The 27621-nt window shown below is 40.0% G+C and overlaps 2 protein-coding genes and 1 long non-coding RNA gene across 8 annotated transcripts in view; 1 reads left to right on the top strand and 2 right to left on the bottom strand.

The window, feature by feature from the left end:
- zswim8 (zinc finger, SWIM-type containing 8) overlaps positions 1–6366 on the bottom strand; it is a 38662-nt gene extending 32296 nt beyond the window's left edge. For 5 of the 6 annotated variants that reach the window (XM_067527872.1, XM_067527864.1, XM_067527848.1 and 2 more), the window contains exons 1-2: positions 5439–6365; positions 4675–5089 (exon numbers count right to left, since the gene is read on the bottom strand). In XM_067527872.1, the coding sequence (XP_067383973.1) occupies positions 4675–4852 (178 nt within the window). In that variant the 5' untranslated portion in view covers positions 4853–5089; positions 5439–6365. Of the gene's footprint in view, positions 1–4674; positions 5090–5438 lie in introns of all 6 variants that reach the window. The other variant, XM_067527882.1, reaches the window with a different exon arrangement.
- Positions 6357–11374, top strand: LOC137139953 (uncharacterized). The gene is made up of 3 exons (XR_010916412.1): positions 6357–6496; positions 7367–7478; positions 11246–11374. It is a non-coding gene; the product is annotated as an uncharacterized lncRNA (long non-coding RNA).
- Positions 7711–27583, bottom strand: si:ch211-51a6.2 (neurotrypsin). The gene is made up of 14 exons (XM_067527898.1): positions 27327–27583; positions 23617–23656; positions 20459–20701; positions 19984–20122; positions 18084–18262; positions 17462–17609; positions 15821–15996; positions 15211–15352; positions 14425–14639; positions 14192–14333; positions 13363–13641; positions 12924–13046; positions 11686–11966; positions 7711–11520 (listed from the first exon to the last, which is right to left on the bottom strand). The coding sequence occupies exons 1-14, from the start codon at positions 27396–27398 to the stop codon at positions 11201–11203; spliced, it is 2499 nt and encodes an 832-aa protein (XP_067383999.1). The 5' UTR covers positions 27399–27583; the 3' UTR covers positions 7711–11200.
- Positions 27584–27621: the final 38 nt, after the last annotated feature.

Consider the following 27621-nt stretch of genomic DNA (forward strand, 5'->3'; position numbering starts at 1 on the left):
ATTCTATTCACTTTTTTCCCCACTAATGGCAGGAATAAAATGATGAATGGCTTCCTTTTGTGCAACAACTCAAAAATGCAAAATAACTCTTTAGGGTACATCTATCTTCAGTGTTTTGAAATTGTTGTGAAATTGTACACCTTTAAAATAACCTCAATTATGACATTACTTACTTTAACTCTGCAAAATCATCTATTTAAAAGGAAAGAAAAGTTTGCAATCAACATGTGGCTGTTCTGTACATTACAGACACAGAAATCTAGAAAGTGTAACCATCTGACAACAAAAGGCTAAGACCTGAAAACAGAGTGACTGGGTAGTAACAGTTCATGCAGCCTTCCTCTGATTGGCTGTTGCAGGTGAATGACAGCCAGCTGTCAACCAACCAGCTTCAAGCTAAAAGGGAAGCTGCTACAACAGCTGTTCCTTTGTAGCTGCCCAGAAGACCTAAGGACTCATTGACTCTTTACCATGAATCCCTAGCTCTCTTACTGCCCTCCTCATTTCCTCCCTCTGTCTGTTTCTTTTCACAGGGTGCACTCCATTAATATGCCCATGAAGACCTGTGGAGCACCATGTGGGGCATTCTATGGACAATTTAAAAGCTCGGGGAAAAAAAGGTTTGCACAGATCTACAAAGCCATCCACAGTTGTAGATGATTTTTAATTGATTTGTTTTTAGGGTCTGTAGGTTAAAATAAATTAATAAACAATAGAGCAAACCACAAGTGACCTATTGGACAGGCTGACTAGCTGTTTTTATTTCTTCTTCTTCTATTGTAAACACACACTATCCTTTGCTTAGTCTTATTCCTGTCGGTGGGAAAGGAGTTAACCCATTCTTGTCAAATGAAGAGTATGGTGGGCTCTTATTTGTGGGCTCTGTCCTTTCTCAGACAGGGCAGCATGGTGGCAGCGCTTAGCACACCCCTTATGAATGAATGTGCTTGCCTTTATACATATTCTCTCCCACATTAGAAAACTACACAGATGATTTCAAATGACCAAAGGTGTGAACATGAGCTTGAATTGCTATCTGCCTGCCTGTATTAACCATGTATCACTCATAAGAACAAAAAGGCTACAATGGATAAATGCATGAAATCCCTTCTTAATTACATGTAAGGCTATCAGGTGATAAGGTCACCTGTTGGGTTTTAGCGATGGTGTGATTGTAAACTTGAGTTTTTTTTCTTTTTAATAAAAGCTCTTTTTCTTTGGTTTTGTTTTTTTGTTTAAATCAACCACTAATCTATAGTAGTGTTCATTTGTATATGTTTAGAGGCCAGCAATAGATGGACCTATTCTAGTGTAATGGACATATATAGTATAAGAATGTTTTTCGCACATTCCTGTGCAAAAACAGTTTCAACTGAAACCAACGTTATTATTAACTGTAAAATGTCATGGTCTATGCATATTGTCGTAATTATTCTTTCATAACTAAAATACAGTTCTCTGGTACAACTTTAACCACAATCAGTCAACTTCACATTGTGGTTTTTGCCCTGATACAGTGTTGTGGGACACACACTTTTTGTATATAATCAATTATGTTTTCCACAGTTGGAAACATAAAGCAAAGAAGCTTCACCTGTATACAATTTGAAGCATAGCATAGCTAGTGACACAGCCTCCAACAATAGGTTGTAGTGAAAATCCATACAGTGACCTGTTCCATTGACCATTCCTCCACACATCCCACTAGACATTTTGTACATAAATATGTGATTGAATGGCTGAGTTACTATATTGTCATCAGTGTTTCATACTTACAGGCCAAATGCTTTTTGCAAAGGACAATGTGCTTGGTCTCCAAGTACGCATGCACCTTGTGCAACAACCAATTATTATAAAGTATATTACTATAAATTATATAATAAAACTCACTCCGTCTACTGCAGCACACAGAAAGGTTACTATAAGAATCCCTTCTTCAGATTATCACTACTATACTATATATATCACTACTTTAAATCACTACTTGATATGTAGACATTGTAAAGCATGTGTGTTACATTTTATGTGGTTTAAATGTTCTTGGTCTAAATATGTTGGTTATCTTATTACTGGTGTGGTTTCAAAACAGCTGAAAAGGAAGTGGCTGAGTTGAGGTTCCCTTTTGAATAATTAGCTAATCATGAACAGAAATCCACATAGCAGCGCAATACAGAGTTTTAAAAACCAAAACACATGCACCAAGCCTGGGAGATAATTGTGATACTTTACAGGACTGCACGGAGTTTAGTGCCACCTTTTACAGTGCTCTGGATTAGAGATACACCTGAGTGTTAATACCTTATGGCCAAAGGGTCTATGAGGCAATAAAATGTTAGCCATTATCCATGTTTATCCCTTTCCTCCTTTTTTCTTATGCAGAAATCATGAAACAATTATCCACAATTATTTTACCTGTCTTGATAAAAAAAAAAAAAGTGAATATAACTGCCGTACACTTTATTTAACAGGCAAATCTCATAAACAGATCAACTCTGATACAAAGTGTAGCAACTGAAAGATAATTCAATAGTGTGTTACTTTGTTTTTGGTCCTTTCGGCTTATCCTGTGAGTGCATGTCGATTTGGCACAGTTTTTACACTGGATGCCCTTTCTGATGCAACCCTCCCCAATTTCTACCGGGCTTGAACCGGCATTGCACAGGTGGGGATGGGAATGGGCTGTTGGAGGTTTAGTGTCTTGCCCAGAGATACTTCAACATATAGCTGGGACCGGGGATCAAACCACTGAACCTGAAGACGCCTGCCTTACCAACTGAGTACAGCCACCCCTACAGATAAGTCAGCAGTGTAAACCCAAGATATGGACATTTGCATTTTTTTGTAAGTTGAGGACTTTTAAACATTGCACATAGAGAAACATTAAAAACGATAAGCAGCCACGGTGGTGTTAAACAAGGAACTGCAGATGACAGGTGCTTAATGCAGTTTGGGTAAATCCTAAACATGTCAAGATATCCCCCTCTCAAACCGAAGATGAACCGTTCTTCGAAGAACCGAAGATGGTGTACAACGTGGGTTTGCTTAGTGTTTAACGACTCATTCAAAATTAACAGCCCACACCCAGCTCCACAATGTTACAGAGACTTACAAACCACTGAACTTCCTTAATTACATCGAATAAGCACTAGAAAAAGTCAAAAGATAAAGGTTTCAGTTCCACCTCTTTGTATGTCCATATGCATGTGTCCACTTAATTGCACACTTGCTTCGGACCCCCCCCACCACCCCTTCTTTTTAGTGAGTTGGTTAAAGTATATTTAAGTGTTAAGCTCATTTACTTTCCTGCTAACAACAGCAGTTCAACAAAGCTTGAATAAGTGATGTCTTTATCAGTTAATACAATGCCAGAAAATTATTTTTTCCCAGATCCTAAGCTCTTCAAATGTGTCATAGTCAGATGTGTACAGTGTAAAACGTGAGCCACCAACAAGGGTCAAAATAGTGCAAGAAGTGTAGGACATACTGCAACAACTAGGGCAACAGACCATGCCAATATTTGCTGCCAGCGATCACCACCTTGGAATATCAATGCCCTTAGAAGCAACCAAAGTTGTATACTGTGTATACATGTCTTTTTTTTTTTTTTTTTTAAACACACCAGGATGGGCTGTTGGGGGTTCAGTGTCTTGCCCAGAGATACTTTGTCATGTGGTCGGGAAGAAAGGGGTGCGAACCTCCGAGCCTATGGTCGGTAGGTGGCCACTCTAGTCTCTCTGCAGGGTCTACTAGTAATAAGAAAAATAGTTTTTTTTATTATAAAATGTTTGATGGCAAGCCATTCACATAACATTTAATGATCTGGAATCTATTCAAAATTATTTAAAATCATGTGGGCAAAAAAAAGACATTAAGCACAATTAAGAGGAGCTTTGGAAGAAGTGTAGAGTTTAACAGTTCAAAGTAAACGTTTATTCTGGCTAAACTCTTATCCTGAGAGTTTACATGAAATGCTACATATAAAAGATGCTAGTAGCAGTCAGTTGACAGCACTGGCTACAGTTCCTATAGCACAGGGATTGTTGATGAGTTTAGTTAGCAAGGAGTTGGTACAGTCTCTGGAGAATAACCACAAAGAGAAACATAGTAAGGTAAGTGATCCACACACACACACACACACACACACAGTATGCTGAGTGACTGACCTACCAGAACACTTCCCCAACATTATAAAGCAGCAATGAATAAATTACAAAGTGCAAGTGTTCATCCAAAAGGTCCCAAGTATTGCACTATAGTCATTTGTCAAAAGACAACCTTTTGTTATGCCTTTTGTTAAACCAACCAAAAGTTAATCTGTCCTGCTGCCCAATGATAAACCAAACTAAGTGGTGGAGATGGAGAGCTGGACTTGTTATTATTGACTGAACTGCAAAGCCAGTGTTTGGGGAAAAGAATCACTGAAGTAAGAAGCTTTTTCTGTTGTATCACTCACACATCTAATCTAACACATCTAATCTATACTTAGATGTGTTATCTATACTTTCAAACTAACTGCCTAGAATATGATTGGTTTCCAGCAACAAGTAATACTGTTGACGTCTTCTTACTCAAGTGCAAATAACTCCAGCAAAGCTTTTCACGCTGATCATGGTAATTCAATGAAGTATCCAGAGGGAATGGAAGTATGTGAGTGTATGTGTGTCCTCCTCTAACCTTTAATCTTGACAGTAGGAGAGTTGGGTCCGGCGGACTGCTTCCTCCATCCCCTCCAGTTCTGACAGAGGCTCTCGGCCTCTGAGATGAAGGAGCACAGAGAGTCTTCCTCGAACCGGTCCGAGTCTTCGAAGGAGAACCTCTCTCCATCCTCCCACTCGGCGAACATCAGTTCCATTACATCCACTTTTTAAAAGCTTCGGAGTCCCACGGACTTCGATTCGAGGCCACAGCCTTTCCTCAGTCTAAAAATGAAGTGGAAACCGGGCGAACAGTGTGCAACACCCGAGGAGAATCGAGAGTCTCAAGACTGGGGGAGGGGAGGCCACTGGCAACCAAAACACAGCTGAGAGGCTTACCGCTGGGCCCTCAAACCCAGAAAGTCTTTACACGGCTGGGGTCTCTTCAAAGTAGTCTGCAGGAAAATACATACGGCAGAAATACAATTAACAAGTGTCTAAACGTAACTTCTGTGTTTCACATGGGGTTCTTATGTAAGCAGATAAAACTGGTTATTTAGCTCGAATAACTACATGCTGTCGGGCTGACTTGTGGCTCCCTTCACAGAATATTAGTCTGAACGCACGGTACTCTCCGACTATTTGACGGTTTGTCGCCCAGTGCTGCCGCTGTGAGGACAAATGAGCCACACTCACCAGCTAAGTATTGTTACTGTCAGACAGACTTAAGACCAACGTTACACAACGTGAAAAGTAAAAAGATTCCACTCACTATGCAGCTAAGAACACGTACACACAATGTACCTTTGCAACAAGCCGTGCTTCGAGGAAGCGATGTGATTAAATCTTCAAGAAGACGTGAAGTTGTTTTCCCTTCATCTCAACGTCCTGTTCGGCCGCTCAGCTGGGCTACGCTGGATATCTAGATTATCTATTGTAGCGGTACACCAGTCTCGAAGTGTTTAAGCTGCCTCACAGCCAAGTGTTTGAAACGGGGCGTTGTCAAAGACACTCGCTGTGTATTTATGGCCAAAATGCACTCTTTGTTCTAGGTTTAGTATGATAGTTGCACTGTTATAATGCTGGGCTACTTAAACAAATGGCGTTCAACGATAGCCGATGTTAGCTTGAAGGCTAACTGTGCTAATAACTGAATCTCTAGATAACACAAACACCTGTCATTAGCTGCAGACGACAATATTGAGGTTACATTTGGTTGTCAGGTCGACGACAGGTTTGTTAAGCTCGGTTTACTTTCTTCTAGCTCCGTCTGCTTCGGTCCTACTTTGCTTTAGCTAACTATATGTCCTAGCACTGGAAGGCTAATGTTAAGTTGACGTTAAGCTCCGATCGGCTAACTTCAGCTAGCTTGGATAGCTGTTTGTTTACATTGACTGGTGATGTTACACACCGTTGGTACTGAGAGGACTACATTCTTGTTTTATCAACTATCTTATGACTTACACACGGTTTATATTTCGATATTAATCCCCACTTCTAGCTCAGTATTTCCCGTTCTTTGTATTACTATTTGAGCCTTGTGTTTGAGGTTAAAAGCTGATGTCTTCCTCAGTCAGATCTAGTACAGAGATTATCCCTAGTCCTTAACATATTTTCCTTTCCGACTGACACCGGTTGTCCTGGCGCCTTAAAATCGTCTGTGCCTCCAAATGACACCCTGATTCCCAGTTGATTTCCCGTGTCCCTCAATCCAGGATCTATCAAAGTGTATCAATCTGCCGGGGGAAGATGGCTCACCTCTCCTGCAGCTCCTCCTCCATCAGCTGATCACAACTTCCGGCTGCCACCTCTACGGAGGCAGCGCTTCATATGGTCTAGGATAATGAACTCACCTTCGCAGGGTATGTTGCAGTTTTTCTTATTTGCTTAGATACTTGTGTCCATACTGAATGTCATTTTCAAAGCAATTAGAACATCAAAAGCTCACTGCCAAAAATGACATATTCTGTTTGCAAAACTTTCTCACTCTAACAAATAAATAAAAACATGCAACAAAAGCAATTTTTCCCTTAAACAACACAACGTTTGGTCAAACTTTTACACTCTTTCAATATGTCACGACACAGTAAAAAACAAAATCTAAAAGTTTTCAATATCCCAATAAACCATGGTGATTTTTTTCTCTTTTATCTTATCGTTAGTTATAGTCATGCTGCTATAGGCTTAGACTGCTGGGGGACGCACCCCCCGATGCACTGAGCTCCTTTCCTCCTCTTGTCCCTCTCTCCTCTCCTCTTACCCCCCAATTGTCACCAATGTATGACATTAACTTTGTGTGTTTTCTCCTGTAGTTGTCCATTCTTTCTCCGTCTCCCTCTCTGTCACTTTCTGCAGGTGTCCCCGGGCTTTGGAGCTGTGTGTTTTCCACTGTGCAGCTTCTGGTTAAACCAACCTGCTCAATGTTTTGTTCATGCTTTTGGTTGCTCTATTCTTTTCTCTCCTTACTTTCTACTCAACCCAACCGGTCAAGGCAGATGGCCACCCACCCTGAGCCTGGTTCTGCTGGAGGTTTCTTCAATTAAAGGGAGTTTTCTTCACTGTTGCCTAGGACTTGCTCAAGGGGGAATTGTTGGGTTTTCTCTATACATCTTTATAGTCTTGACTTTATTCTGTAAAGTGCCTTGAGATGAGTTTGTTGTGAATTGGTGCTATATAAATAGAGTTGAATTAATTTGAATTTTATTCATGGCAAATACATCTGTGTTCTCCAGAGAATTCCACCTGGGGAAATCAGGTTTCCTTAATCCTCTACCCAGATTTCAGCAACTAGCTTGACATGACAGGAGAATTCATGGCTCAAGTCAGCCCAAGAGTTGAGGAGTGGTATGTATCTCAGTTATGACTTTCCTACTTCTATAGAAGGGGATGAATAAAAAGCTGCACTAATGGGATTACTGGCCTTTTAATGGACAGTGTTTGTTTACTTTTTAATTATAGATAAACTACAAAGTTTTGTAATAAAGAAACATATCAGTCAATATAAAACGTGGGTCAATATTTTCCATAGTTTTAGAAATCAGATGAACCAAACACTTAGACAAATATGTAGATGAGATTCTGGATTCAGGCATTAGGCCTACAATTATTCATTGTTGGTTTTAATGTATTTATTGTCAACAGTAACAGTCCTAAAGGTGTACCTGTCAATCCTGCTAAATTATGTTTTCTGTAAAATATGTAATCCACATAAATTCCAGCTATTTTCAACTGATATTCATATTTTCTAATATTAGTCTCATTACAGCTTCACATATTTCAGATACAATTTTTACTATATCTACAATATGAACATGGTAGCAGGACTGTACAAATGGATTTTGTAATTTAGTCTTTAAAATTCATTCAATTTAAAACTGTACATTAAAATTTTTAGATCCCCCACTTTATTCACTTATAAACATAGTGTTTATAGATTTACAAGTTTATAAGTTTTCTTCAACTAGAAGTAAAACGTTTTTTAACAACATGTATTTTTAACACCGATTGTCTATTATCACTGTTGTAAATAAACATGGTTTGTGGTGGTGGTTTTACTCATAATAACACTTTGGAAAGGTACAGTGCTGTTTTCTTTTTTTTAAAACAGTTTTTTTGGTGTTGGAACATATGGATGCAAAAATAACATAATACACTCAGATGAGATTAGCAAAACCAAAAATATAAACACTTAAGGTGGTGCATCAATTAATTTCAACAACCAGTCAGAGTATTTTCTGCCCATAATAACTGTTAGAGATTTAAAATAGAGCTCTAATGTTTGCAAGGTTAGGGACAACGCCAGCACATGTAGATAAGAAAGATTCATAGAATTCATAGTGACTAGGTCACAGAGCTAGTCTCCGCCATCTTGAGCTGCAGAATCCCTCCATTTCTATGACTGTGTTTACTCTAATACATCACAGAAGTCGACCATCTCCCAATTAAATATAAAAACTATTTTTTCAAAAATTATTACATATTCATCACTGGAAAATTCTTCTGACATACAGAGTTTAATTAACAGCACAACACACCCACAAACATACACTATTTTATTTGTAATGCTTTATATTTGTTACTTTTTCTTCCATCTCCTTCAATCTGTGTTTAAATACTTAAAAAATATTAATAATAGCAGCTTTAAAAAAATGTTATTCACAAAAGTAAATCCAAATTGAAACAGTACTAACACATTGTTGTGCAGATTTTAAAGTATGTAAGCTATAACTTTGTTATATGTAGATGGTACCACTTACAGTAATTTCTTTCTTGTAAGGGCTTTGAATCATCAGGAAGAGTCGAGGGACATTAGTAAGAACTTAACATTAACAAAGAACAAAGTACAATCATATTAGGGCATAAAACCGATGACAGCGGGAATAGTGCTGTAGAAATGTACAGTACATTATTCTGAAATCACCATCTAAAGCCTTGTAGGGTTGATGTTGTTTTTACATTTTCGTAGACCGTGGATGCAACATCATGGCAAAATTTAGTAAGTGATCGTGGACATTTATTGAATTATTTCAGCAATGTGAACAAAATACCTCAACTTTGAAAAGAGACTAGCCAGCTAGTTTCCACTAGGCAAAGATCATTCAATATGCATAGTATAACTTCTCTAGTCTCATTGTGTAAAATTTCTATTTTCAAATGAACAAAAGTTAAATAAATACAGCTCAACATCAACATGGATTTTTTTTCGGAAAATAAATAAAAATGATAAAATAAAATTGCATTGGCCAAAGCACAAATACAAATTATACCTTCTTTTAAAGATTAGTTTCACACACATAGCAAACTATGTGCAACATAGGCATGTTGTAGGCATATAGGCATATAATAAAAGTAATAATACTGATGACACATATGTACAAGTACAATGACAAGCTGTAACTGGATTTGTAGGTCTGCCACTATATCATATTCAGTTTAATTTGCACTGTATGCTCTCATAAACATATTGGAGATGATTAACCCGCTAGGGAACTCTTCTATATGCTTCCCCATTTACAATGTGTACAGTATTCCAGATCAAATATATATATTTTTTTATCTAAGCACAATATCAGCTTAAATTATTCTAAATCTGTATTTTGACATCTTTCTCTAATCATTGAAAAAGATTAACACCCACCTTAAGACCCTTATAAGTTCACAATATACAAATCAGAGTTTTGCCAATTGCCAAACAGTGAACCTGAGTCTCTCTCACACTCATGGGGTCTAAGGCCCCAGGGTAGGTACTTGTTTGACTGATTGGTAATTCAGTTCTTCATCTTTGGTTATAACCAACTCTAAACCTTGTTTCAAGAGCTTATCAATCAACTTTTACCTTCCTGGCACATTCACTGTCATTATGTTACAGCAAACAGTGTAGCTGGCAAAAATGATTTGATCATTATTAGAAAAATAATAAAAATAAATCATGAGTGATCTTTATTCCTGATATGGTATATGGCATAGGTTGGCATTGTTTTCTTACTGGCTCTGGCCTGCATAAAGCTTTCATTCACATGTGAGCGAGAGAGACAGTATAGAACTACTACTTGTGCCCTAAATTCCCAGGTTAGATCTATATTGGTCCACTTGGTTCCTAGTAGTCAAATAAAATTTTCTCTCTATTGATGTAAACACCTGATCCAGCTAATCAGCAGTGGGTAGGGCAGGGTTTGTTGGAAAACAAGCACAGGTGGGGTCCTTGATGACCAGGATTGTGGATTTAGAAACTCTGCACTAGAAGACGGCTTCTTAGAGGCCAAACCACACAGTGTAACAATCTCCACCCACAAGCTGCTGCTGCTTCACACAAAGAGCTTTACACAGGCAAACAAGTTCAAGTGTCTAACAAGCAAATCGTATTTATGTCCAAACATGACCTGAGCCTGACATAGTTAACAGTGTCAGGTGTTTTTATTTTTCTAGTACATTTATTTACCCAGAAGCAACAAAGCCACTACAGGCTCAGTGTTTCAGTGTTTAATGGCACTTTAAATAAGAAGAAAGAAGAAACATGGATTCAAAAATCGTTTTTTAGCTCTAAATATTTATCTAATAATTATTTATCTAAGCTATGTGACCGATCCCACCCAAATCCAAACAGGATTTTAAAATTTCTGTCTGAACCTGTGGGTACCAAAGGGTCCCGGTAGGCTCAGTTCAGGTATCCATCCTCTAAGGCAATCTACTGCAAGGGTGGTACTGTGAAGCAGTACAATACTGTTGCTATAGCATTTATGTACTATTTGTGTGTTGGAACACCGGAAGCAATGAAAGATGAAGCAGTCATGGCACCAGTTAGATAAAGACGTACAACAAACAGGCAGATATTGTAGGTTGGATGAATTTCTGTGGGACTTAATCAGTATACAGTATATACATAGGTTTTTACAGGTTTTTTGAAGTAATGCTGGAGGAGAAACAAAAGATCTAGAGAGCACAGTGTAAGGGCGCAGGAGGGGCGTCACAGAAGCATTGGTCAATAGGGTTAATCTTTCCAGCAAACATGCTGTAAAGCTATGTAATAACCCAGAACAGCCACTTCTGCTAAGTGTTACTCTCTGTCATTAGTTCTTGTAAGGTTTGTTAATGATCTTGTTAATCCATACCAGGAACCTGCTAACACGAGTGTACACCCCAGGAAAGGAGGGATTACCACACCCGTGACCCCAGGAGATGATTCCTGTTAGCACCCACTGCCCCCCCTCCCCCTGGCAAACCAGTGGACCCCCACTGTCACCCTGGCAACTGTCCACACGGTGGCCCTCCGACAGGCTCCCAGCACACAGCATGCGACTGGTGAAGTGGTTTCCATATCGCTTCTTACACTTCCAGGCAGGAAGCAGGGGGACCCAGGCCTGAAGCAGAGTCCGGGAGTAGTCAGAGTCTGATAATAGGAGACAGAATATTAAAAGTCTCAGTAATAATAATATAAAATCAAATTTCTATATGAGTGTCGTGCCAAGCCATGTTTTATAACTGGGCTGACAGAAATCACAATTCATAAATCTGTTCCTCTTTCCTGGGCTTGATAGGAGCAAATTTTTTTTACCTGTGATGCCCCAGCCAGTTATCATGCAGGCAGCAGGCCTCTTCTCCCACCTGTTTCTTGGCTCTGGCAGACACACCGCACCTGTGTGAGGGTTGAATGCCACACAGTTGCCCTCTGTGCCTTTGAGCCGCATCAGGGCGATGTCATACTCCCAGCCCTGACTGTGATACTTTCCGTGTACAATAATGCGTTCAGGTGACAAGGTGCGTTCAAAGTCATCCTGCTCCTCAGTGTGGTAGTCACCCAGGCGTAACACGTAGCGGGATGGCTCTCTGCCAAATCTAGCAGACGAACGAAAAATTGGAAATGGTGGACAGAAAGGGACAGACTTATCCATTTGTGAGACTCTGATTCAACTTTTACTTCATGCAAACCTCAGTATAAATGTCTATAGCGACATCTGTGACACACAGACAAAACTCTCCGGCTCTAAATCTGCATGCTGTACTCACTAAAGTGAATCCAGAGTTGTTAGTCAAATCAAATGGTCTTGTAACCTCACCACAGGCATAAAGTCACTGATAAAGCTCCAGTATTACCTATTTATTCCATTCTCCTTCTCATGGCTTTCATTTAGCACCCGTAATAGAAACTATAGAACAAGTTTCATTTTATATATGTCCCTGCTGTTAGTTTGTTACTTGAAGTTTTGTCTTTGTAAGTATCAGCACTGCGAGGTTTACAGTATTTCACACACATGATGGTTATATGGAGTATTTGGAGCTGTTTTTACTTATACAAAGGCTTATAAAAGGCTTCTACAAATTATTAAATTAATGGGTCTAAATGCTCAAAATTTCATTTTTTTATATGAATTATGAATTTTGTTAAATCGATGATCAAACTAAAATTCACAAGAAGGTAAAATTTGCAAAAAGTGAAAGGGATTGAATACTTTCTAAAGTAACTGTAATCTATCCTCAAAGAAATGAAATATACCAAATGAAAACAAAAATACAGGAGCAATATAATACAATATATCCAACAATTTTCACATTTTTAGTAGCGATTCAAAATGTTCTGTATAGTTATTAACAATCGCAATAAGAAATTGATAAATTGGATTGAATTGGGTAGTTACAATCAAAAACAAAGTCATTAGGTAAAAAACTTGAATTCAAATTTTTACTTTATTGCTAGTACAAAGTTGTAAAAAGACTACTGAGGTACACACTTTTTTTTCATTGTTTCTTATCGCTAATGGTCAGCGGTGACCCATAGGTGGTGCTGTCTCCTACCTTTTGAAGCAGTGGGCAGCAGTGACAATCCAGCAGGGGTTCACGAGCGATGCTCCACACAGAGGATGATTGCCTTTAGACTGAGACCTGAGCCACAAAGACACCTGCCAGGGCCACTCACCCCTAAAATCACATACACACAAACCAGACTTTGGCTGTCAGGGTGCTGCAGCTCAAAAAACTGTGGAACAGAAGGTCTGGACAACTGCACCAACACATGTGTCTGTCTGTAGCTGAGAGGATGCTCATTGGCATAATGTATTCGCTAGCATTACAAGTTACGTCTCACAGCAATAAAAAGGCTTCCACCAAACTTCCTACTGTAATAACACCTGATGATGTTTGTGGACATTTAAAAAGATGGTGACTCATATTCATGCCTGACATGTGAATTTAAATACATTTGTTTGGGGCCATAGGGCTGTGTGTGATTGCTAACCTAAAGGATTTATCTCCTCCTATGATTCTACGTCGACGACGCTGGTTATTGAGGCTCAGGCCACAGGTCTGCATTGCCATGGCACCATCTCCCACAGGATCCAGGGTGTAATCACAGATGACGCCTGCATCTTCACTGTGGTGACAGTCATGGGCATCTTGACCCTTGGCTAGGCACTGGCCTAAAGACGTCTCGGTGCCCATGCATTGCACATTGTCTAAATGGATGGGCCCTCGACCCTCTCCAAAGTATGCCATGGATCGCGCTTTAGCTGTGCCGCTGAGAGGACACACACAAACACACACACAACATCATTATTAGGTGTCATTTTTATTATAAGTGTTCCTTGTTGTTCTATAAACTTACTTATATGCTTTATTTTCATGGGCACATTTTATTTAAGTTTGTCCAAGTGGAACTAATATTACTGAGATTTTATTTCTAACTTTTTACACTGCTCATTACTGGAAAGAGTAACATTATTGGCTATGGTGCAACACTTAAAATTTAGGAAGCTATAGAAAATAACTACTGCAAACACAAAAAAAGAGACTGACGATACTGCATTCATCCCAAATGAATCCCAAAGGCACTGTAAAAAAATGTGTTCCAGTGTGTCATTATACAACATTCAACATTCTCACTGGCTGCCATTGACACCAGAAACATTTCAGTATTTGCATTAGGAAAGCATTTACGTCTGCATAGCTCATACAGTCTAAAGTATAAAGGAGTCCTAAGAGTTTACAAAATGATTATTCCTTTTCTTTTATGGCCCTTTATGAGCTTTCTAATGCTAAAATGACAGAGAAGGTGTAATCATACTAACGTGAATCCTAACTGTCTGCAAACTACAGCTGCATTAATGTCATTCCAGCCATCATCACACACACTTCCCCACTGGCCATTAATGAAGACCTCCACTCTACCCTCCTTCCTGGTCTCTCCAGCAACCAGACGCACCAGTGGGCCTGTAAACCAGAATTCCAGAAAAAAAACATGTCAACATCGTCTACTTGACATTAGAATTCTTCCTTCAATAGCACTACTATGTTCACTTACCATCAGGAGGTAAGAGGCTTAGTATCTCATCGGTATCACCTCCCTTCTCACAGCGGACACATATGTCCTCACTGTGGGAGCAGTCATGTTGGCCCCAGTCAGAGTGGGTGCAGTTCAGTAAACTGGTCTCAGTTCCCCGACACTGTACCTCGTCCAACAGGATCGGCCCTCGTCCTTCTTCATACACAGTAGCAGGAGCAACCTCCGCTTGGCCCCTGCAAACATAAATATAAAATACATCTTTCTGCACAGACAGTGGTAAAGAACAACACCACTGAATTATGGTGAACGTGATCAACGCCGTGCCCATCTATATTTACTGTAGACAGCTGATTTATCTCTAACAGAAGAAGTTAGATAAATTCTTACATTGCAGATTTTTTTTTTTAGAATTTGAGGGCTACAACTTAGATTCTATGGACTTAAGGCCACATATATACTTCTGACTCTTGGTGTCATACGTGTCCTCATCCATTTATGTTTGCATCTTATTCCCTACCATGTAAGACATAAGGGAAAAATGCATGATAGGATTTATGCTACACGCCCAAAATGAATTGAAAGGTATGGGGAGAGAAGAGCATTGAGCTAGCCTGAATTCATCAGAATGAGGAACCAGAAATGAGACTTTATTTTACTAAATAGATGACGTAGTGCTGATATACAGTAATGGCACATAATTGTTCTTACTTCAGACTGATTTGTCCTATGATTTCATAGGTTAGTACACAAGCTCAGAAGGCACAAAGGTGATGTGACTTGAATGAACTGCAACGGTGCACTGACCTGAAGCCAAGCTGTCTACAGACTACTTGGGCGTTGAGCTCACTCCAGTTGTCATCACACACAGTGCCCCATTCTCCACGGTAGTAAATTTCAACGCGACCCTCCCAGTGACTGTCTGTTCCCACCAGTCGGACTGCACCATCTGCACCAACGCAGAAAAACCCCAGAACTGTTAATAGTTATCATAATCAAAGACCGTGTATTTTGATGTAGTGTATTATTTAGTACTTTGAAGGTCACAATGACACATCTGGGGTGATTCTCAGTATCACAAACATAAAGCATATAAGTACTAAGTCATCCAGAGGCAAAATGACAGGTGGTTCAGTCAATTAGAAACTGAAAAATGACCAATTCAATCAATCTGTAATGTTGTCTTCTCATCTAGGGGCTGTGATACACCAAGCTTATGTAAAAGAACTACACCAACTGCGGCATTTCACCTTTTCTCTAGTCTAACAGGTGGTACTTGAACACACCGAAAGAAAACCAAAGGTAACAGTATAATTTCATATACAATAAAAAGTCATTCTTTGGCATCATATTGGTTTAACTAAAAGTAAACTGCTATCCACAGTAATGAGCTGTGCTGTTCCTTGCTGGCTCTGACCTGTGTATGGGTTGCAGGATACCCCTGCATCCTTGCTGTGATCACAGTTGTGTTGCTCCCAGATATGTGGACATTCAGCTAGTGAGAGTTCATTGCCTGTACACTGAACCTCATCCAGCAAGATGGTGCCCAACCCCTGGCCAAAGTGGGCCCCTGTCCATGCCTTGGCAATGCCCCTGTTGTTCAGAACAAATATTACCTTAGATGTCAAATGTCAGATATTTAAATGATTTAAAAACAGTAGGAGAATATGTGTAAAGGTGTGTTATTTCTTGACGTTGAGCATCAAAATGACTGGCTATACTGTAGCTTTAACAGGATATGGAGGTATAGACAAATATATAAACATTTTATATCATATCTAAACAAATTATGAGATGTCAAACATTTATGAACAGTAAGATATTTCAGCCTATTTGTAAAAGGAGACATTATGTTTTATTTTAATTTTGTGAATAACGCTTTCCATAAAACACATGCATTATACAATGATTTTAGCAGTGCTATGGAGAAAATTCTATTAATCTCAAAGGCCCAATTTAAAAAGCCTCTTACATTATAAAAATATTTAGGACAAGTCTATGTTCTTGCATAAGGCCCGTTGTTAACTGTATTGGATTTGTATTTATTCCTGACTTCATCATAAGTAAATGAAAACCATGTTAAAGACAATAACTGCATTAAAAATATTAGCTTTTTGTTTTTAATTAGAAAATTAATATTTTTTTACAGTAAAACATTTTACATGCTAAATGCAACAAATTTAATCCCGGCATACACAGTCTTCCAAAGGGCATCCCAGATTTTGCAGACCGCAATTACAGTATTATGTTTTTTAAGGCCGAAGTCACCAATTTTAAAGGACACCTTCACTGATTTTGAACTAGTTTGGGTAGTACGTGCACATAAATGCTATTAAACTTCCCATTGACTTTCATAAATCAAACTATCTATTTACTTGTAGGTGGAAAATGCCTCCAGATGACATCACTTGGAGGAACCTTCAGTTCGGATGATGTCATCTTGTTACTGTGTAATTATGGTCAATCTGCTTTTTGAGAGCTCCCCCCGATGACATCATCTGAACTCCGAATGATGAAGAACTCCCCCGGGTGTTGTCATTTGGAGGCTTTTTTTTTAGATAGAAGTAGAGAAATATTTGAATATAGGGAAGTCAGAGGAAAATGTAAACGCATTAATGTACATTTGTGGCCTAAACTAAAGCCATAGAGAGCAAGTTTAAAGTGGGTGAAGTCTCCTATTGCTTCCTATTGTTCTAGTTTGTAAACTATTGATGGTATTAAACTTTCCTCTTCCTTCCTCATAATATAATATTACTCAGTTTCTAGCTAAAAATCGTTTGGAGTTTCCAGGTGAGGTGACATCATCTGGAGTAGCCACCATATTAGGAGCAGGCAGATCAGACACTGTTGTCTAAACACCACACACCACAAAGACAAAATGTGGCTTTTCTATCTACTCATAGAAGATTAACAATTATAATGTTATGATGAATCCCCACATTGTGTTCATGATAAAAGTTTGAGTAAATTAAGTGTATCTCTGTGCCTTGGCTGCCGTGTGGCTTGGCTGCCACACGGCAGTTTGATCCTGACAAGTTCTGTGAGTATCGATTCTTACCCCAGTCCTAACTGTCGGCAGACCACCTCAGCATCAGTGTCATCCCACTGTTTGCCGCAAATGGTTCCCCATCTGCCACCATGGTAAACCTCCACACGACCCTCAAAGTCCTCCAGGCCTCCCACCAGCCTCAAATGTAGGCCAGTGCCTGAAAAACAAAAGGTAAAAGAACAGCTGAGCCTCTTATTGCCGATCTTGAATGACCCTGGTTCCATCAAGCAGATTGGTTACAAATTCATTCTGCAGCATGACAACAATCCCAAATATCGAGCCAGCATCATAAAAAATGTCTTCATAGACAAGAAGAACAATGAATCATGCAACACATTTTGTGGCCCTGATCTTTGCGATTACAGAAAGAAAAAAATAACCTAAATCCAGAGAAGAACCCTTGCAAGTTCTTCAAGATGCAGGAACAACCTAAAAACCCTGTTGCTGAAAAAAGCAAACTTTGGAAATTGTTAGTTCAAATGTGTCTTCACAGCAAATAAATATTTATTTTATTTTCTATTAATATTTTTATGATGTAATGGTGATGGGCAGCACAGTGGTGGAGTGATTGTTGCTGCTGCCTCACCTTTATGATGCCTTTATGTCATCTGTGGTGACACCCTGGTCTCACCTTCAGGTTCAGCACAAACCACCCCTGCTTCGTTGCCATGGCTGCAGTCGCTGATGATAAACTTCCTGCTACGGCACTCCATTAGGGAGTTCTCATTACCACGGCAACCCAGGCGCTCATAGTGGAAGATCCCGGATCCTGGGCCAAAGTAGGAATGCTGCAGGGCTGTACCAAACTCACTGCATGGGATGGTAGATACACATTGATGGAAATTAAAAAATTCCTAAGCTCTTTGTGTTTGATGTGTGTCATCATGTGTTTAATGACAAGTCTGATGGAGGATCCACTAACAAATATAGTCTGATCATATGATGCTGTTCTGGGGTTTTGATTTAGAGTTCAGCATGAGATTTTATTATCCAGAATCAGTCTATATAAGGATTTTAAATATTTAGATTGGTTAATTTTATAGTCTTCACTTGTGGTTCACTGCACCATTATGTTGATGAAAAAAATTATTTCTCTTTTTGCTGTTTTAAAATAAGAGGATGCAAGTTTTTGGACCGAACTTTACAAGCTGCTCAAGTGAAATCACTTTTCTTTTTCTATTATTATAAATACTGAGTGTATTTTAAACATATTTATGACATTTTAGTTGAATAAGGTCGTTCAGATTCCTTTAAATCCATTACAACAAAACAGCCCAGGCTGCCTTTTGCCAGATTGGAAGCTTCCAACATTACATTTGCATTAATCATAAGCCCACACTCTGAGGTGTGGTTCTGTAAGGTAGAGTCTGATGTTTGTGAAGGTTGTCAAGTCTTCCAGGTTTGATTATCCGAAGGTTGAATAATGTCAACTGGACTTTTTTCTTCTTGGTTGGAGACGTTTTGCTACTCATCCAAGCAGCTTGTTTACTCTGAGGGAAAGTTGTCAAGGGACACAGCCCTTTAGAGCAGCCCTGTTTCTCACCTGGTCTGAATGGACTCATTAGGTGTCTCCTTGGTGCATGTGTGAAGTTGTTTTAATCTCCCTGAGGATGGATGAAAGGGAAGCATGAAAAATGTGTGGTGGGAGTGGGTGGTCGGACCACAGGTACTCATTAGTATGTGGGTTTCCTGTAGATTTATATTTCTAGGTTGCCACAGGTCCCCTTGTTATAGTCCAGGAAAGCCAGTCTGTTGTCCTCTGTGTCCTCCCTGTTGAACTTGATGTTACTGTCCAATGCATTTGGCCTGTACTTCCTAAATCCTGATCTTCACCCAGGTGTCATGTACATATTTGAACCAGCAGGTTGTGCCATTCCCAGGAAAGAGCTAAGTGTTTTCTTTTCCACTTCCTTCATGTACAGGTTGTTAAAAATATGTGACGCTGGAGAACCCATGTCACAGCCATATTTCTGTCTGTAGTTGAATTTCTGACATTCAGACACAAGTCCAGGAGGGAGATGGTTGGATCTGGGTTGAGGTTGCTTCTGATGTTCAGTATGTCACCAACTTCTAATCTTCTCCTAACAATCATTAGGGCATCTGTGGTGGGGATACTGGTGAAGAGGGATGTTACATCAAAGGATCCCATCAGAATGATGACCCTGGCTGCAAACTCTTCTGAGCATTGTATGGAAAGATGGTAGCCAAGTACTTGATGCAATGTTATACGTATGTGAGTGCTGCTGATTGGTGGTCTGAAGGGGCTCCATACTTGTATATCTTGGGGAGTTAATATATGTGAAAGCCTGCTGATGCACAGCTGAGACTGTTAGAATGTTAGATAGAATGTTTCAGAACAGTATAATCTTGTCTTAGGTTAAAGTTAGGAGCTTATCCTCAGGTTTCCCTGGTTTAATGTTACAGTGGGAGCAACTTCAACACCACTCAATCTTCAGATGTGGGATTCGTAATTTTTAATAACATCCATCCCTAAGCCCTTTTTTGTTTCAGTCATACCGATCTTCCCTTACCCCAGTCTGAGCTGTCTGCATATGACGCTGGCATCCCGGTTTGTCCAGTGCGTGTCACATACTGCCCCCCACTGGCCATTCATGTAGACCTCTAGACGCCCACTGTTACCTGATGAGCCACCCACCAATCTAGCTGCACCTGGACACACAGAAAACATTCCACATATGAAGCTGTTAGAAAACATGAGAGAATACTTTAGGATACTTAATATTAATTTGGTGCCTTTAATAATTAGTGCACTGGGAATCAGTGAACTGAAATGACAGCAGATTGTACAGTATCTGGCAGGTGTTATGTAGCCAGAACACACGTACAAGCAGCTGTGCCAAGAAGTATCTGAATTTGGTCATAGTAAGTTAGGGCAAGGAACGTGTACAAAAAGTTACTTACAGCTGCATTGGCAGTGTGTCTGCACCTTCTCCAGTTACAACCAAAACCCCTTCTAAATATCCCTCAAAGCCCCCCTTAGCTCACCCTGGTGGCAGTCACAATAGGCCCAGCTAATGGCACCAGAACTCTGCCTGAAGAAGCACCAGGGGTTGACCTCTTGGTCCGGGTTCCTGCAGAAATTGTGGTCCCCAAGGCCTCGGCCCGGGTACTGTCGCATGTATTCTGGGAAGTCTGTCCACTTAAGGCAGGGGGAGCCTGAATCTGTGCGGGAAACTGAGCCATTATAGTAGCCCAAGTCTGAGAAGCCTTCTGAACAGGGTAGTGGAGCTGCAGACACACACCATCACTCCGTCAGGCATATTAACACAACACCGAAACAATCATGTCTTTCATATTAAACATTTTACTAAATAAGTAAAAGTAGTTTTCACCAAAACTTTTTACCGAAACTGTTTAGCATCTAATCTCAATTGATGCTCATCCTGTTACTGTTGATTGAAGACAAAGAGAGCAGCTATAGCTGCAGAAGTTGTCCAGTGTAGGTTTGTGAGTGTCTTTGTGTGTGGGCTGCTTTGCTGAATGATACACTCTGTGACAAATGCAGATGTAAAGTAATTTGTAATTTGTAATTTGTAATTTGCATGTGTGTGGGTGATCAGCTGGCTCTGAGTAGCACTGTGGAGCCAACCACTGTTCAAATCTGTGAAACGTTGCATTCCAGTAAAGAAGAAGGCAAAAGATATCCAATGTGTTTCTGTATCACTTGGTAAAAGCAGAAACAGAAGAAAATGTCTCTTGGTACACATGGGACAGACATTCTTCATCTCTCATATTCAATGTAAAGATTAAGGTTAAGGTCAGGGGCTTCTAAAAAAAAAACATAATCTTAGATCCTGCTGATATCACTTAGGGAGATGCAGGGAACACAGACACAATCCATCACTAGCTTCAGCAACATGGTTGTCCATGTCTGAACCAGTAGCATAAAGGATAAAACAACCACTGGACACAAAGTGGACACGTTATTGACTCCTTTTGCCATTTCAAAATAGGACCATGCAATCTTTTGTACCCAACTCTATAATTGTGTTCTTTTATCATTTCAGGCCTTGTACCTGGGATCATATTCTAATGGTTTGTCAGTCTCGTCCACAAAGTCCTGTTGATAAGATTATTGTAAACTTAAAAAAACATTACATATCTTCAGTCTTCTGTGTTGTCTCTTAGGCAAATGAGCATGCATGTTGTTTGCCTCACTGTCTCTCTCTTCTCTTACCTGCCTCTGTATCCCTGCATCTTCCTGCTCTCTCTCTCTCTCCCATCAGTTCATATTTGCCCTTGAATTTCTCTCTTTCTGCAAATCTGGTCTAAGAACAGAGGGTGTTATATGCCGTACAGATTTTATGGTCTTGTGATATGGTAATAAGCTTTACTGCAGGACATTTACACTTGTAACAGAGTGGCCTACATTGTGGTATTTTTACTTATGCTTTTTTTTACTACTGCATCTCTATGATGCTGGTTGGTTAGTGAACATCTTCAAAAATCTTCCTTGTAAAAATTATTGGTTTTAATAGAGTAGGGAGACAGTTTAAAAGGGTAGTTAACAGTCCACTACATAAGCCAAGAGCTCACCTGAGCTGGGGATTAAACAAAAAACAAATGTTTTCACAGTTTTATAACTTTATCAGTCGGATCGCTGATTTTAAAGCAGCGTTTAAAACTCTTCCGCAGGTTATGGAAGCCTGGAGTAACTGGTAAAAACAAGTTCTATGATGCTGAACGTGAGTTGTGGGCAGATGGTGCTGTAACATGATAATGCTGTGGCCTAAATCCAGGGAAGACACCAAAGGGCAACCAGAAGCAGTGTCAGCTGTAAGACTGATCTATAAAGATGCTTCCTAGGGAGATTCACAAACACAAGAGCGAGCCTGATCTACTCAGTTACTCAGCATTGATGAATTTGGTCCCTGCCAACACTAGTGCTGAGCATAAACAGCTCAAAAGTCAACTCATTCATTTTGTACTGGAAGTGTTTGACAGGTACAAAGTCTGTGCGCCTTTCAGGTAGTTTACAGGGACTTCATGTCTTTCACTGTGACTGTGAGAAGTCTGCTGCTGGCAGTAGGAGGACAATAGCAATAGCACTCTAACACATTACAGACATGCCATGGCAAGAGGGAAGAGCAGGCAGCTTATGAGAAAGAAAGGGCTGGGATAAAAAGGTGGGAAGAAAAGGTTGACTGTAAGCTGCAAACTAGATGAAAACATCCACACAAGACCTCCCACCTGAACCACCATGAGCAACTTGGGGTTCTGTGTCTTGCCCAAAAGCACTTTGGCACGTAGACAGGAGGAGCAGGGAATCAAACTGCTGAGCTTGCGATTTTTGGATGACTGCTCTTCTTCATGAGCCACAAATAGAGGTTCTGTCAATGCCTGTATCCTGCCTAACGTCTGCCTTAGCTCCAGCATAATTCCTACAGCTACTAGAGGGCATGCTAACAACAAAACGGGTGTTTAGACTCTCACTGGACTTAATAAAACTTAGAGAAAGACTGTTGTATCGTTTATTGGAGTAAAAGTTAACTTCAGGCACAACATGTTTAATTACCTTTAAACAAATATTCCATCAACCCAAAGTGCTTTTGTTGCCTAACCCCACACAGAACTGTGGTGTGAAAGTCCTGTGCTTTGTTTGGCCACCATGCACTGTTTTCCAGAACACATGGATGTTATTTTGTTAGCTGAGGACTTTGGGAGAAAGAATATTAGTAATGCCTAGAGGGAGGATAAGAGGGAACTTGTGAATTACTTCATGTGAGCCTAAGGTGGACAGAACAAAGGCCATAAATGTCTAGTGTTCAGTTATAAAAACACATTAAGGGACACTTTGGTAAGCAGGAAGAGATTTACAGTCAGATGCATAAATATCATTCCAGTTTGTATTAGGACTAACTAATTCAACTGAATGTTTGTTGCAGCTGTATTCCAAAGGGAAATTTGGTAATCAGCTGGTTTCTTAAGGGAACAAGGACTTAAAATGATCCGACAAAATGGTTGCATTCTTTAAAAGTATCTAAGGAATTTGGGCCAAAGGCTGCCGATGGTTTGTCAGGTTCACCTTGATGAAAAATGCAGTTTAGCCATTTATTAGTAATGAGACCACACAATTCAATACGGTTCAAGTACGTTTCCCTCCAAACAGACACACACTAATAAAAATTAAGGTTGACCCCTACCTGCACTCTGCACTATATTCAAGTATCTACCCTCGGAGGCCTGTGGAAGAAACACAACATTATGGAACAAAGCAAGGAACACATGTCATTTCCACTGTTTTCATGCAACAGACCTGATTTTCATCCTAGGTACTAAACACCCTGGAGAACATATGTCTAGAATTTCCTTGCTGTTGTGCAACAGATTTTCCTCAGCTATCACTGGGAACCAGTTTCAGGTAACAGGGTGATATGTGCTAAATAATTTCCCTCCTGAAGTTGAGTCTCCTGTGTTCTTATTCCTGAACTTTCCTGGTGTTGAATATGCATGTGAAGGAGACAAACTCGTACGGAGACGGAGTTGATATTTATTATCTGGGGCTGGTTTGTGGGGGTCTATCTGAGTTCATTTAAAATTGACTGAAATTGAAGTTGACACTTTTCTTAAACATCATTTATCAAAAAATGAAAAAAAAAGGCCTTTCACAAGGTTTAGTAGTAGAAGTGTTACTGATACTAATAATCAGTATTTATTCCACCACTGCTTCTCTTGTAGGACATTCTGCCTGTGCAGCATGGTGGTGTGGTGGTGGAGTGGTTACTGCTGCTGCCTCACAGCTAGAAGGTCCCTGGTTTAAATCCACTGGCCAACTGAACTCTTTCTGTGTGGAGTTAGCATGTTCTCCCTGTGCTTGTGAGGGTTTTCTCAGGGTACTTCAGTTTCCTTCCACAGTCCAATGGAATACATGTCAGCTTAATTTGGGACTCCTAATTGAATGTAGGTGTGAATGTGATTGTGACTGGTTGTCTGGGTAAGTCTCTCTGTGTTGGCCCTGTCCAAGGTGTACCCCACCCCTCACCCAGTGACAGCTGGTATAGGCTCCAGACCTCCGTGACCCTGAACAAGATAAGTGGATACAGATGATGGCTGGGACATTCTGCCTGTTGCTTGGGACCAAAGGGCCCTCATAGCAGAACATGAAAGTCTTGATTTTATTTCTTGTGGTAAACATTTCAGTAACCTGTTTTGCATTCTCAGAGCTTTCAGAAACCTTCTAAAAAAAAGGAGAATACGGTGGACAGGAGGTTTTTAGGTTGATCAGGTTAGCTTGTTTTATATTATTTAGACTAAACCTTGGTTCAATTGGTTCTACTTCCTCTTAAACAGTTCGAACCAGACTTACCTGAAACCTGTTTCACTGTGGTGTTTCACTTTAGATCCTAATCAGTGGTGAGCTGATTTATCAAACAATACGAGTGGACTTTGACCTGCAGATGATATAATGCAAACTGACCAACCACCAATGAAAGGACAAAGAGACACTGTGTAGTGTTTGAACTTTTTTGGTTTTGTTGCCAGTGTTTCTGTCCTAAATGTCTTCTAGGTTGCAGGCTGGAGTCTACCTGTACAGTTGTTCCTTCTCTAGGCGTCTTCTGTGGTTTTTTCCTCCGGAGTAAAAACAGACTAAGTGATGTCTTTGACTTGTGTGTGTATGTGTGTCTCTCTCTCTTTGTCTCACTGACTCAGACTGTAAGCATTAGGAATTGTTCCCTTATATTTCCTTCGTCTTCCTTCCCTGATATTCTGCAAATAAATTAAAACCAGTTTTTAAAAAGCTGCTACTTTATTTGCAGCGATAACACATTTATATATTTTGGGCAGATTGACATGTTTTAGTTCAGGTTTTAAATAAGGTTGTTCTTCCTCTTTGTCTGTAATGACCCTGCTCCATTAGAGAGAATGATGAAGGTGTAGATCAGCTGCATGTCAAACGCCCTTTAGGAGCTTGCCAGGATCGGCGCTCGCCCAATTCTTTTTTCCTATTTACATGCTTCACTGAAGGCTACCTCATCAGTTTCCATTTTTATGTAGAACTCAGTCAATTCAACCCTGACCCTGCAAACTCTAATCAGGATGCTGCTCATCTGTTTAAGTGGATTTCACTCATTTCTTTCAGCGTAATGCTAATAGGACAAGAAGACCAATCACTGGTTCAGACTGGTTCAGTTTTGATGCATTGTCCCCTTTTTGGTAATACAGTACTTGTTCTATCATGTGTTTCTCATTTTAGAAACATTCCAAAGATTAGAATTTCCATGTCTGCAAAGAATCTGGTTCTTCATGTGTTCATCTCCAGATGCTTTGATTTTTATCAGATTCCCTGCTCTGCCACAAGTTACATTTCTGACCTTTTATTGACTGTCTGGCTCCTTGTCAGCTTTAGGTGCCTTGTTCCAAGATCTAGACTCAAACTTAAAGGCTACAGGGCCTTCTCAGCCAACCTGCTCTTAATCTATTTATGTTGTTTACTACATTCTGTTTGACTGTAAAGTGTCTTAAAAGTGCTGTGAAGATAGAGTTTGTTTCATTTCTCCTGCGTCTTGGACCTGTCTGGGCGCTTAAAGTGCTCGGGTTGGACAATGCACGAGTTCCAGCCCTGTCACTGTCTTTCCCACACTGTGGGACTACGTTTAAAATGGGGATAATGTCTTACATTGACACCTAACACGTTAAAGCCAAAAGTCAGCACTTTTAAACCCCTTACAGGCTGCACAGTATATGCATAGACCAGCAGCTCCTGGTATGTATGTTTGTATGAATAGATTTCTTTCTGAACACGTATAGGACTTAACAGAACGACTTATGAGTTTACTTATGAGATAGATTATCTATTTATCACAAGTTAAAAACTAATTCATTTAATTATCTTAATTTTTTCCCCTTGTCTCCTGTTCAGTGAGGAGATGTGTAAGTGTGACTCACTGTTTCGTCTGATGCAAGGAAAACCCCACAGTTAATTCCCTGATTCGGAATAGGTTTATTGAGTTTGTTTGTGCACAGTGTAGGTTGTTGAGTCTGCTGATCACACTGCTCAGAGGAGCAGAATCAACAGAATGTGGAGCTCCAAAACAATCCTGTCTGGTTAAAAACCCTATTTAGAGGCTGAGCACGGCACCAGAATATGTTCATTTCTTCTACGTATCTTATGTAATGAAAACATATCGTCAATATGTTGCCATCTGAGACTCTGGCTATATATTATATTTAAAAGCAAACTTAACTGAGTAAGGACATATGGAGTAAAGGGTAAGGTGATAAAACAGTTACAAGCTGCCTTCCCCCATTTTTTACATTCCTGCTAAGACTGTAGCTCTTGGTTGTCAGAGGCTCCGGGCTCTACTTTACACATCAACTTCATAAACATTACACTTGGACAGCGGGTGATATTTAAATATATATCATAGTGTTTTTCTATGTAAATCTGTTCATGTGGCTGTGTAAGGATCTGATGTAGGAACCCACTGTTCTGTAATATTTTACATGTCTTATAGTATCCTGGAAATGAGCATGAGTATAAAATCTAGGATTTTAGACCTACCAGATAACAGACTGCATGTAAAACAGACTAATAGTGATGGGTTCAGGGGGACCTGTTGACATGATGCCTCTGGACATCAGCATCTTCTCATTAACACACCTCACTAAACTGAAATTGATCTGAATCAGAGAAAACCATATCACTTTTAATATATACCTAATATCACTTTTAGGAAAATTTCCTGGATTGTTATTATGACACTCCAGCAATCTAATAACGATTTCAGCTCCAGGTTCACTAGATAGACTGGGCGGAGACTAAAGTTAATGTACTTTACACAGAAACGTGACACAGCCTGGTCTAAAGGAGCCACAGTAAACATTGCCTTTATATAGACTGCAGAATGCTTACCTCTGCACAGACAAACCGAGCCAGTAAGACGCAGCAGGGGACGAACCAGGGTAGGATTTTTATCTGGTCCATCCTGCTGATTGAACCATCTCCTCCACACTTTCCACACACAAGTACTCTTTCACCACCTCACCCCGTCTTCTGATAATCTCTCCTGTCCGAGTGATAAGACATTGTCGGGAAAACACCCTGTGCTGCGCTCTCAAGCCAACTCCACACAGCCGCCGCCCCTGAGCGCAATGACGCTACTGGCGCGGAGAGGACATACCGGCAACTCTCTCTCTCTCTCTCTCTC

This window comes from Channa argus, chromosome 1, assembly GCF_033026475.1.
Source record: "Channa argus isolate prfri chromosome 1, Channa argus male v1.0, whole genome shotgun sequence".
NCBI lineage: Eukaryota > Metazoa > Chordata > Actinopteri > Anabantiformes > Channidae > Channa > Channa argus.

What these genes read in the sequence shown, in the direction of transcription:
- si:ch211-51a6.2 (XM_067527898.1), bottom strand. Translation starts at nt 27,398, where the DNA reads ATGGACCAGATAAAAATCCTACCCTGGTTCGTCCCCTGCTGCGTCTTA. An exon ending in TGTAGACAGCTTGGCTTCAG is followed by an intron (nt 14,640 to 15,210) that starts GTCAGTGCACCG and finishes TTATGTTTGCAG; the next exon opens with GGGCCAAGCGGAGGTTGCTC. An exon ending in TGCAGACAGTTAGGATTCAC is followed by an intron (nt 13,642 to 14,191) that starts GTTAGTATGATT and finishes GTGTCCTCTCAG; the next exon opens with CGGCACAGCTAAAGCGCGAT.